The following is a 14,480-nucleotide window of genomic DNA, read 5'->3' as shown; positions in this document are numbered from 1 at the left end:
GGTCGCCAGCAACCACGGCGTCTGACTCTGGGAAGGACACAAGTGTGAACTTCACCTTGACTAGAAATGTGCACAGTAGTAGGTCCCCTGGCACTTTGCCAGACTTGTGAAGATCGAGAAATACATGGGAAAACCTTCTGTACACAGTCACGTATTAGAAAAATATAAATTATTATGACAGGAATTGTGGACTGTAGTCAATTTGAAATCTGTGACTTTTTCCACTGAATGCCCCCAGGGAGCTGCGTTTCCTTCCATGACTGGATCCTATGGCTGTAGGTACGTCTCCGTCCACCCATGAAATCGGGGTGCAGGGGGGCAGGGGTTGGAAAGACGGGGATTCCTCAGGATTCTTTTTTTTTAACCTTTCCTAAAAGACTGGCAAAATTATTCAGTGGATTATTTTTTTGCCTGAGAAATTCACTTTTAAATCAAGTATTTTAAAAGTTCAAGTAATGCTTTTCCCACGGGGTTTTAGCCTCATTTGCTTTGGTTATTAAAAATCTGGTTTGTTTTCTTTGTAAAAGAAATCAGACTTTCTCTTAGAAGAAAAACCCTTTGACTCCATTTGCCCATTTTTCTCATTACATGTTCAGGGTGGAGGTATGGACGTCACAAATGTCAAACCACCGCTCTGAAATTGACTGCTTCGGGAATAAGCCATTTGAAGGAAGCCAAGAATGCTGTTGTCTGTCCCTGTCGCTAACCACTTTCCAATATGCATTGCCTTTGAAAAAGAAAATGGCGTTGTGTGCGTAGGAGTAATAGGCTGAGTCTATATTCCTGAAGGGATGGTTCTCTGGGTCTATTCCCGGAAACACTTCAGTGATCTTCATCGGATAAGAATCAAGTACTTGATTTCTATTGACATCAAATGCAAACACCTGCAAAGCAAGGAAGGGCGTTAAGACTGGCTTTTTGGAAAATCACTGATTTTTAGGTTAATTTATAGGAATGAGTTAAGTAAATCTGTGGCTTTGCACCAAATTCTCTGGGCTTGAAGTTCTTCATTTTCCATATGATGGGATCTGCCATGGCCACAGAGGTCTGAGGCAACTGAGAACAACTTGTAACTAAGACCTTGAATTTCACGTAGGGGTGAAGAAGCAACACCAGGCTGGAAAGCCGCCTACTTACGAGGGACTCTTTGAAGAAGTAAATTAACTGCTTTCTTCGGTCATAAAAGGCAGTGTCCAGGGGACTTGGGATGCCAGGAAATCCTTCTGAAATCAATTTGGGGTAGCTTCTTCCTTGTTCATCTTCTGTGTAGGCCTGATCCTTGTCACTGTCATATCTCCAGTACTGATTTCCTGAGGGCCAAACAAAAAATGCTAATATGGTTTATTACCATTTAATTATAGCAAACCATGAAGAGGGACTGCTTTCACCATAGGTCTCAGCCAACCATGATGTTCTCCCGTGATCCCAGGACGAGGCAGGACCTCAGCCTCTAAGCAAAGCCTCCATTCAGACGAATGATTCCCCAGGTCTTGAATTACTTCTAGATTGATCCCGGCAATCACTGCTGCTATTAAAATGTTGGTTGTCAGGGGCGCCTGGGTGGCTCAGTCGGCTAATCATCTGCCTTCAGCTCAGGTCGTGATCCCGGGGTCCCGGGAACCTGGGGTCGGGCCCCAAGTTGGGCTCTCTGCTCAGCAGGGAGTCTGCTTCTCCCTCTGACCCTCCCCCTCTCGTGCTCTCTCTCTCTCAAATAAATAAAACCTTAAAGAAAAAAAAAAAAAGACACACGCGCCCGCTCGGGCCCCTCTTGGCGTGTCTTTCTTTAAGATGACAGGGCGCTGGAGAAGAGGCTGCTGGAATCAGCTGCAAACTCTGGAGATGAACCTCACCAACCTGGTTAAGCGCAACAGTGAACTAGAAAATCAAATGGCCAAACTAATACAGATCTGCCAGCAAGCTGAGGTGAATACTGCTATGCATGAGGCAAAACTCATGGAAGAATGTGACGAGTTGGTAGAGATCATCCAGCAGAGGAAACAAATGATCGCTGTCAAAATCAAAGAGACAAAGGTTATGAAACTGAGACAGTTGGCACAACAGGTGGCTAATTGCTGCCAGTGTCTTGAGCGGTCAACGGTCCTCATCAACCAGGCTGAACATATCCTGAAAGAAAATGACCAGGCCCGGTTTCTCCAGTCTGCAGAAAATATTGCCGAGAGGGTCGCTATGGCAACAGCATCTCCTCAAGTTCTGATTCCAGACATCAATTTTAATGATGCCTTTGAAAACTTTGCTTTGGATTTTTCCAGAGAAAAGAAATTGCTGGAGGGGCTAGATTATTTAACAGGTGTGAAAATACTGTGGTCTCCTTCCCATTTTAATGCTTGTCTTTTGGTGTTCTCTTACTTTAAGGTAATCGGAAAAGGACAGTATTTGTAATGAAGATGCTTTTATAACCTTTAAGACAATACGTGTATCCTTTTAGATAGAATATATTTTAGCTCATGTAACAGAAAAGAACGATGACGTGTCAAATACTTCTGGGGGCAGACGGGTATACCGTTATACCTAAAGGTCAAGAAAAAACAAGACATTGCTGATGGATTTCTCCTCATGAGCCTATCAGCAATATATTGTTGCCTGTTGTTGAGGGGGTTAGAACTCAGGTGGCAATTATGGAATATGAAAGGATGCCCCGCATAGGTACAGGTACCATTCAAATTGTTTTAAGGAAATTTGAGGATCTGGCAAATTAGGATGAAAAATGTAACAATTTTAGGAAATGAGGGAGGCAAACAGCCTATGAAAAATGCTGGCTACCTTCAGGATTACTGAATGGCCACTTCATGAGAAAAATACACAGGTTCAATAATAACTTTGCATTGGTCTTATTTTTGTTAACATATTAAAATAACTGTCCCTTATTGAACAACTAAAAAAAAAAAAGAAAGAAAACGTCAGTTGTCTTCTGTCGGGCACTCCAGCCCACTGGCACTCATCAAAAGCAAAAACAAAAGAACAAAAATCATGTGGTCTTTTTCACAGAAGATTCTTCTTCTTCTTCCTATATAGTCTCATGATTTTCCTTTTACGTGTTAGAGACCCGTGGGTTGTCCTGAGTCATTTTCCTACCATAACCTAAGCCCTCCTCTTACAGAAAACAATCCTGATGCTTATGATGGGGTTTTACTTTTTTTTCAGGGTTTTAGAATTACATCGTTTTAGAAAAGAGCTGAAGTTGGTCCGTCCAGATCACAGCCCAGGTGGACCCGGTGCAGGCCCCTCCTCCACCCACGTGATTCCACCCACTGTTCTCTGAAGCTTGTCATTTTGCTCCCTTTCATTTCAAGATCCAAATGCTAATTTCATGCTCTGAAACACCACAGGATTATTCTAAATTCTCCTTAATAGTTCCTAATCCTGACTATTGGCATACTGTCAGCAGAAAATAGAACAAATCCACGGGGTTAGATATTTTCGTGTTCGCAACTTACACGTCACAACCAGTTATACTCCTTAGCCACCAACCATGTGAGCTCCCGCTCCCTCATTCCCTCCCCGCCCCTCGCCGCCCCCCCTCCAAAGCTTTGCCATCGAAAAAGAACAGTGAATGACGTGTGTCCAGCCGGGGGGTGCGATTCACTCTAACTGGAATACTTTTTGAATTCAAAGTATTCACAGCAAGTTAACTTTAAGATGTCTTTAAAGCTCCAAGAATAAAATACAGCCATATGACAGCAATTCCCCCACAATGACCTAATTCTATAATTAAGAGTCTTTGTTGCCAGTATAAATTCTAGTCCAGGACTTCCTAAAGCACTGAATGTTGTGCTTCCAACCCTGAAAGATCTAAACCAGACAAGTCCACCCTGGGAAACTTCTTTATGTAACTGAACCAAAATAATTCTTCCTTTGTGTGATGTAAGGAAAATTAAGACCAAATTCATACGCAGGTTTCTTACGGCCAAATCTACATACAGCATCCTCTTGATTGGGCTCTTGCCTCACTGACTCCTGAGCGGTTTCAGGCAATAGGGTCGTATTACTAGGGCGTCGGGCAGAGACAGGGCGCACCCCTTACCTCTAGGGCGAAAGTCTGGGGAAGGGAAAGAAAAAGCAGCAACCACAGACTCTTGTGTGTGGTTAGACTCCAAGCATTTGGTTTGCCAAGGCAGCCAGCCTCCGTGACAGGGGCACAGAAGTTCTGGGCAGGGTGGTGTGTGAGTGAGGGAAAGCAGCAGCAAGAGAGCCTTGGCCTGCCTGCTCTGTGTGTCCCTCCCACCCCCGGGGCCCCCCACCTCAGTTTCTGCCTTCCAGCAAAACACTGATCCTGCCTGCTTGGAAACCACCGGTTCCTCCCTGCCTGCTGGATGACATCCAGCCTCTGAGCACGGAGCCTCTTGGTGCTCAGGCCGACCGGCTTTCCACCCTAATCTCATCCCGTGTGAGTGTCCTGTCACACCTCCACGGGCTCAGCTGTCTCCCATCTGCGTTTTCACCCTCACCCTAAAGCTTTGCTTCTGCCTCCTGTGTCTCACCGCCCCCTCACCCCCATCTGCACCTCCCCCATCACACTATTCCCGGTGTCCCTTTCGGGGCACCCGGGGTCCTACGCATCCTCTGACGCTGGGGCAATCCCCGAGTTCTGGGTGGCTCCAGCATCTGGTTCCAGGTGGCTCCAGCATGCTGGCTCCAGCATCTGGTCACCTTGTCCACTCATCCTTCCCTTCACCGCATAATTCTAGTGGTCAGCTTCTAAGGTCTTTTCTCTCCAGAACTAGTTAAAACTTCTATAGGGAGGGCCCTTTCTTACGGGTCTTTGGCAACCACCTCAGGGCCTGGCACAGTTGGTCCACTCATTCATTTGTTCCTTTGACGAATTCAGTGCCTTCTTACAGAGATCGGGGGATACAACACAGTCCCTGTGCTCACAGAGCTCACAGTCTGACAGAACAGACAGAAATCAGGTGAGTAATTGCAAGAGCATTATACTAAGATTCTTTGGTATGGAGCTCAAAACATTTGTTCTGAATGCATCTGTGTAATAAAAGAGATAGAACCGTCCAGAAGAAGCTCTACCTTTAAAAAAATAACGTTCGTCTCTTCTCCACGTCCAGAGGTGGACAAAAGCGTCGATGTTTTGTGTTGGGATTCCGTGCCAGCCACGGAGGATTTGGATAGGATCCCCGTAGCGTGTCCGGTTATTTCGATTTTCATAAAGCCAGTACCAGCTGTTGCGGAAAAAGTAGGTGCTAAATCTCATCATCACGGCTCCATGTTGGTTTCGCTCTTTGCGAATCCAGTCAAATGCAGTATCAAATGATCCTTCACATGAACCTGAGAAAGAAAAAAAAAGTCCAGCCACTGGTCACCTGGTGCAAAAACCAACAGTCGCTATTTTCATGTGTGACTCGACCAGAGACAACTGCGAAGCTGGAGTTTTCTGTTAAGCTGTCTCAAAGCAAGACGCCCCCCAAGACTGAAGTAGGCCTACCCAGCCGAGCAGGAGGAGTTGGAGGGGCCCGGGGGGCCTGCAGCAGTGCCGGCTCACACGGGCCGTTCTGGCTATTTTGTGCAGAAGATTACTCTCTGAGGTGTCTCGATTTTGGATGCTGGGTATGTGATCACCCTAAACATAACTAATGCCTCTTGATGGCTCATCTGACTTCACGAGAGGCAAGCAGTTTGGTTCTGGGCACACACAAGAGTAAGATTTCCTCTGCGGGAAAGAAATCCATCCTGGCATTTGTCACTCTCCAAACATGCTGAGAGCATCTTCGCATAGAATGGCTGGAGTGGAACAGAAATGGTGGTGCTCTCTGTTTTAAATGGAAAAGGGGAGAGTAGCTTTCTTTCCCCTCAGCCTCAACGCTAGGTCATTCATCACTTCCATTAAATAATGAACCGTTAACTCTTTGGCCTGAATAACTGAAGAGAGATTAAAGTTGATCCTGGCAAGGCTCCCACTGCTCTTTGCCTTGGGACAGCAAGGAACTTCTCCCAGGGGCTTCCCAGCGCCTGCAGCGCCCACGGGAGGCCACCGCCTGGGTGGCCCACTGAGCTCTAGGAAACCACCCAGTTACCCTCCGTCCTCCCAGGGACATAACGTGGCACAGGGAGGAGGGAACATCCATGGGAGTGCTTTGCTCTGCACCAGTGGCTACCCTTGGGGCACGGCCACCTTGAAGGAAGAGCTCACGATCATCCAGAACAGTCTTACCATACAGTTTTTGAACTGCTTTTCTGTCTGACCAGTCCAACTCAAACACAGGCTCCTGGGGGATGTAGTTCGGTTGCATTATGGATCCTGTTCTATAGGTGTGAGGCAGGCCGAGTACGTGGCCAATTTCATGGACGGCCACCTAAAAGGGAACACAAACCACGGGTGCGGTGCCAACCCTGGGTGTCTGGGAGTCACGTGGACCCCCCGCCCCCCACTCCAGGGGCAGGCCTGTGCTTTAGGAGGAGCGGCACTTGTTAAGGAGAAGGGGAGCGATGGGGAGGATCGGGGAGCTTTCTCAGAAGGCTGTGGACACCTCCCCCGAGAAGCCCTGGCGTTCTGCACTCCAGCCCGTGCTGCATGCCCTTTGCCTGGTCCCTCCGCACAGCTGCAGACTGCTTACTTTGAGAAGGCTGATGCCCGCGTCACTGGTGGGAGGTGTGAAGTGTTCATCGTCGTCAAAGTGGATGTCGCCCAGGCGCCAGGCATGTGCAAACTCCTGCCCGCTGCCATCAAAAACCCGAGGACAGCCCAGGTGCCGGCCTGGCAAGGGGACAGGGAACACGGACACCCGAGGGTTCGCGGCCTCCAGGGCTCACAGTCCAGGAGCAGAAGCAACCACTCCTGGCTTGTGCAACAGTGTGGTGTCATGTCTGAACACTTGGAAATAGCTGCCTAGCAAACCTGTGGGAGCCCAGAGGAGTGGGGGCGGGGGGGGGGTGTCATCCAAAGGCTGAGGGAGGAGACAAGATCTGAGCTGGATCCTAACAGCTGAGTGGTCAGGACATGAAGGGGGTGCTGCCCGACAGTCACGTCCCTGCCCTGTGTACAGTTTTCAGCAAGCCTCCTGTGTAGAGCTCACAGCAGGACAGTCAATCCAGTCAGACCAGCAGGGCAGACGTGAGCATCCCTAGCTCCCAGACGGGGCTGCAGAGAAGTTACTTTCTCCAAACCCACCCAGCTAGGAAGTGGTGGGGCCTGCTGGTGGGGGCCAGCAAACCACCGGGCTAGTGTTCCCCAGGAGTGGCGGGAAGGGCCAGCCAGGCCAGGGTCGCGCCCTGCTGGGCTCGCCGAGGTCTCTGCTGCAGGCCTCACTGGGCTGATCTGCTCAGAGACAAGCGGAGGGCCCGCACTGATGTCCCCATGTGACCGCTCCCGGGGGGGCACAGGGAGACATGCCGTGCCCTTCCCAGTGAGTGGTAATAAAGCAGCACCTACAGAGGGTTTGCCATCCGCCCATACCCCTGGCAGGTGCCACCTCGGACACCCCAGGAGGCTTCGCAGGTGACTGGCGCGGGGTTCTCCCCCTCGGCCTGGTGGCCCCCGGGCTCCCGGTGAACGGGGCCCCACCGTCCGGCCGTGTGGGAAGGCAATGGGGCGCGGCCCGCCTGCAGAGTCTTCGCCCTTCTCACCTCGTCCGAAACCCAGCTTTATGTCCACGGCGGCTCCGGGGGCGGCCAGGTCCTCCCGGAAGTCCAGCGGCATCACCTCGCTCCACATCCGGAAGGCCAGTCTGAGGATGTGCCTCTGCTCGTCCACGGCCAGCTGCCCGCTGGCGCCCTCCCCCAGCAGCCGCCAGGTCAGCGTCCTCTTGGCGAAGGCCCGGGTCCCCCCGCGGGGCGCGGCGACCTCGGGCTGCGGGTCCCCGGGCGGCGGCGGCGGCGGCGGCCGCAGGAAGCGCTTGGGCCGGGCGGGGCGCGGCAGGCGCGACGGGGGCCCGGGGGCCGGGGGCGGCAGGGGCCGCGTGTCGGGGACGCCGCAGCGCGGCCTGTTCATGGCCGCCAGCGTGGCCGCGTCCAGCCGCCCGCTCGCCGGCAGCGCGTTGACCTTCTGGAACCTGCGCACGGCCTCGGCCAGGGCGGTGGCCCGGGGGCCCACGCGCCGCGCGTGGGGGCTGGGGCCCCGGGGCCCGGGTCCGGGGGGCGCGTCGGCCCAGCCGTACTTGGACAGGAATCGCTGCGGAAGAGAGGTACCGGCCCGCGGGGCGGGGGTCGCGCACTGAGCGGCTGGGACGCGGGCGTGTGTTGGTGTCGTGTACTAGGTTTGTGCAGGAGACAGGACGCGCGAGGCCCGGAGGCCCTCAGGCGGGTCTGCGTTCGCCGTGCCAGCGTTTCTGGTCGGCGGTGATCGGTCGTTTGTGGGAGGCCCCTCACCTGAGGCGGTGTGGCCGCCGTGCACGTGCCTGCGTGTGCGCGTGTCCGCGAGTGTAGGTGCCCGCCGATGGTGTGCACGGGTCCGCGGGCCTATGTGTGTACGTGCCTGCGTGTGGTGTGCACCAGCCTGCGCGTGCACGCGCCCGCAGCTGCATGCGCCCGCGTGTGCCCGGGAGTGGCCGATGCCGGGGCTGCTCCTACCTGCGCGGCGACAGGGTCGGCGATGGGCTGGGCCCGGCGCAGCGGGGCGGGCTCCAGGTCCGAGCGGTCCCGGCTGTGGAAGAGTGGCTCGGGCCGGGCGGGCCGGGGGGCCGCGAGCCAGCAGAGCAGCAGGGCCCGACGGACGGCGGAGGCGGCCAGCATGGCCCCGGCTGAGCCCTGCGCTCCCGCGTCGCCACCGTCCGTCCCGTCTCCCCCCGGAGGCGCAGGCCCCCGATGCTTTTATATGAGCAGCCCCGGGGAGCCGCGCGTTTCCAAGGCCTTCTCACCCGGGCCTGAAGCGTGCCCACCAGGAGGCCCAGCCGGGCCGGGGCGCGCAGCCCTTTGAAGACCCCAGGAGCACGCTTCTTGTTGGGGTGAGAATGTTTGCGGCATCCCCGGGTAATTACATCCCGACCTGGCAGCCGCCTGCCCATTCCACTTCTGTGGTGGCGGGCTCGTGGGCAAGCTGCTGCCTGAGTGAGCTGCGACCACCGGCCCTGGTGGCAGAGGCGCAGAGCCTCGCCCCTCACAGCCTGCTGGGGCCCGCTGCACCTGCGGCTTTGCCGCCTGACCCTCCGTTTGCTCAGAGTTTGCGTCCATTTTCTTTCTTGGTTAGCTGGGCTTGGGGATGATTTGTATCTCTGATCTCTTGTTGTTGTTAAATAAAGGGAATAATCAGTATAGGAAGATGTAAATTTCGGAGGAAATCCAGTGATTCAGATGGGTAACATTTTGGTGAACCTTCTTGCAGATACATGTATTGGGTACATGCACAGGGAAGGATTTGTGTATGGATGATTTTATATAAATTATATTCTCTATGCTATTGCCTTAAACTCAGTGGAAGGTCATGGATGCCTTTTTGTGTTCACGAATGTAGGCATTTACCATCCTAGTTAATGGCTGTGTGGTGTTCTAGTCTGTGGGCCAGGGATTTGTTCTAGGTTCTAGAACTGCCCCTCCCCGTTTCCCCTCATGAAGGAGTCTATTGGAGGAGGGACAGGGGAAAGAAGAAATTAGCTCAGCGGCCTGGAATTTGTTACGGGTCACGTCCAGGGAGCCTGAGGGAAGGGAGTGAGGCCCTTCAGGCACTGTGGCTGCAGGTGAGAGCCTGGAATGCCAGCGTCACAGGTCTGATAACAGCAAGGGTGCAGGTGTGGGGGCTGTCCTTTAGCTGCTCATTCATTCATCAAATACTCCTTACTATTCTAGGGACAGGGACTACGGAAATGAACATGATGGACTCATTCTTCGCCCTCATGGAACTTATATTCTAAGTGGAGGAGACGGACAATAAACAAGACAATGAATGAAAAATTCAAATAGCGACAGGGACTAAGAATGTAGACCAGGAAAGTGAGTGCCTTGGAGGTGGGGAGTCAATGTTAAGGTGGCCAGGAAAGACCTCTTGCAAAGGTGAAAAGTAAGCAATGAAAGAAAAGTAAGACGGACGGTGTCACATGTGATTAGGGATTCGTGGGTGGTGTGGGCAAAGGAAAGGACAAGTGCAAAGGCCCTGGGGCAGGACCCAGCACCTGCAGAATAACAGAGGGCAGTGTGGTAGATGTCAGTGAGGGGGTGGGAGGAGGGAGGTGAGGATGGAAAAGAGCGTGGATGGGAAGATGATGAAGGACCTGGAGGTCAGATAATTTGGACTCTACCCTAAGTTTAGTGGGGATCTTTTGAGCAGGAGAGTGACTTTATTGATTCATTATTTAAAGAATCAATCTGGGGCACCTGGCTGGCTCAGAGGAGCAGGTGATCCTTGATCTTGGGGTTGTAAGTTCAAATCCCACGTTGGGTGTAGAGATTACTTAACTAAATATACAAACTTAAAAGAATCCTCCCAGCTGCTCTATGGAAGATAAATAAAAAGGGGGGCAGCCCAGAGACAGGTGTAGACTGCATCCTCTGGCCTGGCAGTCCCTCCGGGGTGCCCCAGCAGCGCTTCTGTGCTGGGTTGGTCTGATGGCCCTGTAGCCTGAGACCCCTCATGGGGCTCCAGGATATTGGGGTTTCTGGACAGGGCACAGTACTAGACTGTGACCCAGGAAGATCTGTTCCTAGTGAGGTCCCTGGAGCAGGTGTTTGGCCTCACACCCATGCTGCAGTGACAGGGCCAGTCCCAGTGGCATCAGGGTATTGCGCTCCCAGGGAGCTTGGATAACCTGTCAAGCTACCTGCACAGCCCCACTCAGTTCCTGTCAGCTCAGAGGTATTTGGGGCCGGCCACGTTCCAGGTGGGGACACAAGAGCGAGCGGGGGGTGAGGGGTACGGACTATGGAGGGGGGGCCTGTTGGTTCGAAACCCTCCCAGGGCTGTCCAGGTGTAATGGGTCCCTGCACCCGCCTGCCAGATCTTGAAAGTTTATCAAGAGGCCCTACCTGGGCTCAGTCCCATAAACTCTGCAGGTGTTTTCAACACCACATTACCTTTCAAGGCTGTGTCCTTGGAACAGCTTCTGGGAGCAGGAAAGGCAAGCAGAACAGAACCCACATTCCAAGGACTGGGAGGGGGTGAGGAGCATTGGCATGCCCAGGTCCAGCTCACGGGTCAGTCGGCAGTCACGTCTTTTAGATGACCTTCCCCGGCAGGGCCCTTCTGATTACGAAGGGCCGCTCACCCTCAGCTGTGTCCACAGACCCCGCTCCTTCCCTGTCTCCTATGGACGTGCTCTCCTAGGCCCCCCCCCCCCCCCCGAACCAGCAGCACTGGCTTCAAGCGGTCTGTGGTCAGTCCTGCGGCAGGGGAGGGCACCCGGGCCAGCCGTCAGGAGATAGGTTGTGGCTCAGGGCGTGGAGTTGCCCATCATTACCCTCACACCCACTGCGTGCTTCCTATATTCAGAAGCAAGTCCCAGGCATCCTATATAATCCTGTGCATAAATACGTTCGTATGGGTCTGTACATGTTAGACTCTTGGGGGGAAAAAAAGCAAAGCACACCACCATTTTCAGGCCTTAAAACTGAGCAACAGCCCTCTGATAGTATAACGTGGACCCAGGCAGAGTTCACATTTTCAGTTCCAGCCTCTTTCATTACATTTTAAATTAGCTTTTGATTGTTAGGTACATCCTGAAAAAATGTAAAACGAAACAAAGAAGATGAAATGTGCAACGCAGTGACTCCCAGTGGTGCGCAGGTACCTCGTGCTTCCCGTGTGACTGTGGCACACGACATTTACACAGAGCCAGAGGGGGGCTGCCCCAGCGCCGGGGGGCTGCTGGTCCCCCGCCCATGCCCGCCGGGCCTGCTCTGCCCTTCTACCTGGACTCCCGTGAGGGGCCTAGGAAGCTCATCCCCTCATGCACAGCACTGGCCTGGCAAGCCCTCTGCACCGGGTGACCAGAGACGCCTAGCCACAACCCGTGCCCTACTCTGGTTTCTTCCCACTGTGCCCTGGGTTGTATATATGTGTCATTTACACGTATAATACATATAAGCACATATGTGACCATGACACGTGTTAGTCATGTGTTGGCGAGTAGGTGTGTCAGCTGTATTTATCAACATACTTCACGTATCCACATGTCAGTGAACACGTACACCCCAATAAATGGCTACAAAGAATTATTGCACCGTGTGGCCAAAGCCAAGTGCAACTGTCAGGTGTCAGGGCAGTGTTCACTTTCCCACATGACTGGGTTTTCTGTTGTTGTTTTTTTTAATTCTCAAACTGTGTGGTTGTTTTTTGTTTTTTTTTTTTAAAGATTTTATTTATTTGAGAGAAGGAGAGAGCACGTAGGAGCAGGGGAGAGGGGCAGGAGGAGAGGAAGAGGCAGAGTTCCTGTGGAGCAGGGAGCCAGGCACGGGGCTCGATCCCGGGACCCTGGGATCATGACCTGAGCCAAAGGCAGACGCTTCACCGACTGAGCCACCCAGGTGCCCCTCAAACTGTTTTGATTAGAAGATAATCCTAAACATTCTCTCTTGGGGAAACAAAAACCTGCACAGGTACAAGATTTAGAACAAAATTATTCGAGATACCGTCTAGACACTGTATTTCCTGGGAGGCTAACGTTCCGGACATGGAACAGAATTGAGAACTCTGTGGTTGAGAGCTGGTGTCCCGAGGGCTGATGTCACACAGCCTGAGTTCTGCCGGGTCTGAAAGCCAGTCGGTGCCTGTCCATCCCGTGAGCTCTGGCTGAAGACAGCGCTTCTGAAATTCAGGTCTTCAAACGTGCACGGCAGCTCTCCATAAAGATGGCAGGGGACCGCGCTAGGGCTTTCTGATGGCAGGGTCTTATTCCCTACCATTGTTTTCTCCTGTGTTGTGCGGTTGGCCTCTTGCAGCTCGGGGATTGCCCACCCTTCTCTCAGAGCGTTCCTCTCCCCGATTATTTCAGAGCCTCTGAGTAGCCTGACTGGCGTCACAAGGTTCCCACTGTCTGATTAACTAAATTGCTCATTCCAGGTAAATTGGATTTTAAGGAAATCAGTTAGATTTAGGAGGAAAAATGGCAGAGAAAAGGAGGTGATCTACAATACAGACAGGAAGGACAGGGGCTCCCAGAGAAGCTGGTTCCTGGTCTGTACAGGGCACTCCTCATCTCTGAGCTTGGGGGAAGGGTTTGGCTGGAAGCTTCCAGAGTCTCCTTAAATGCTGAGATGGCATGATCCAATTGTCAGTGGGAGGCCTGAAAACTTTTTTTCCCTGAAGTACATGTCATTTACAACATGGGTTTACATATTCTCAGCACCGCACAGCATGACATTTTGAAAAAGACTTTCCCTTAATTGTTCCCAAGGGGGGGATTTTTGAGCCTGATGCACAGTGAGGGGTCAGTCCTGACTCCGAACGTGGATCGATCTCAGGAAGCCCAGGTGTTTGGGAAACCACCTGTGCAAGTGCAGGCCTGGGTGTGACTCACAGCCGCACACTGCTGCCTGTGAAAGGGAGAAGAGAAGATTCTTCCCACTCCCTGCCCTTCTGATTCCCTTCTCTCTGGACTTCGCATTTCCCGTCGCTTTCCACCCACAAAGGCTCCTAGGCCTGCCCGGGAGCGTTCACACACGCTTACACGTGGAAGGCTCTGCGGTTTGGGGCTCCTGGATCCCGACGGAAGCGCGCTGAGGCGGCGAGGCGGCTGGGTGGGGAGGGAGGCCGCACTCACTGCTTGCCGGCACTTCTCTGCCCAGGTGTGTGTGAGCCGCTCCAAGATTATAATGGCCATTGACGTGGAAATTATGATTGCCGTTGGCTGTTGCTTACTGCTTGTCGCGTGGTTGCTGATTTGCTGCGTCCTCTGGCTTTGCTGCAAGGTGTCCAGAGCGCTGAAGTGAGGGGGAGGGAGGCGGGCGGAGAGGTTTGTATAATTAATCAGTAGTGTGACCTGCCCAGCTGAGGACCTCCAGCGGTTGTAAGAAATGGGCTTGAAAAAGAAAAGAAGTCTGGGGGCACGCAGGTGGGTCATTCGGTGGGGTGTGCGACTCTTGATCTCAGCTCAGGTCCTGATCTCAGGGTCGTGGGTTTGAGCCCCGTGTTGGGCTCCATGCTGGGCGTGGAGCCTACTAAAAAAAAAAGAAAAAGAAAAAGAAAAGAAATCGAATCTAATGCTTATTATAAAATCTCCGAAGGGACATATGACAATCAATGGCATCGACACAAAAGGCAGGTGATTTGGTTTGGAAGAAGGCCATCCTGAGACTCTGCTGTCTCCAGCTCCCCGCTGTCAGGCTCCCCGTGACAGAACCTCAGAGAGTGGTTGTCTGGCAACAGTCGTCCAAAGACAGGTGGCCTCCCCCCTGTCTCCTGGCCACAGTCCTGTTGTGTGAAATACAGGCTCTTTATGCTGAGCTCAGTTGCCTCCTGACTTTGTTCTTTCAAGGTGTTTGCAGGCCCCTTTGGGGCAGGCGCTGTGCTGTCTCTGATCCCCAGGTACCTAGAATGCTTTAGGTGTTGGGGCCATGACCCCAATATCACCTTTGCCATTCCAGCAACA

The 14,480-nt window shown here is 52.9% G+C and overlaps 1 protein-coding gene across 1 annotated transcript; it reads right to left on the bottom strand.

Annotated features, from left to right (window-relative positions):
• Positions 1–584: 584 nt before the first annotated feature.
• MMP21 (matrix metallopeptidase 21) lies at positions 585–8,697 on the bottom strand. The gene is made up of 7 exons (XM_028119929.2): positions 8,536–8,697; positions 7,594–8,137; positions 6,585–6,724; positions 6,182–6,323; positions 5,041–5,298; positions 1,138–1,310; positions 585–884 (listed from the first exon to the last, which is right to left on the bottom strand). Exons 1-7 carry the CDS (start codon positions 8,695–8,697, stop codon positions 585–587), a joined length of 1,719 nt encoding a protein of 572 aa, XP_027975730.2.
• Between the last annotated feature and the right edge of the window lie 5,783 nt (positions 8,698–14,480).

Source organism: Eumetopias jubatus, unplaced genomic scaffold, assembly GCF_037043125.1.
Source record: "Eumetopias jubatus isolate StellerSeaLion01/CBP00866 unplaced genomic scaffold, mEumJub1_p1.0 scaffold_17, whole genome shotgun sequence".
Classification (NCBI taxonomy): domain Eukaryota; kingdom Metazoa; phylum Chordata; class Mammalia; order Carnivora; family Otariidae; genus Eumetopias; species Eumetopias jubatus.
This window is presented reverse-complemented; position numbering and strand designations above follow the sequence as displayed.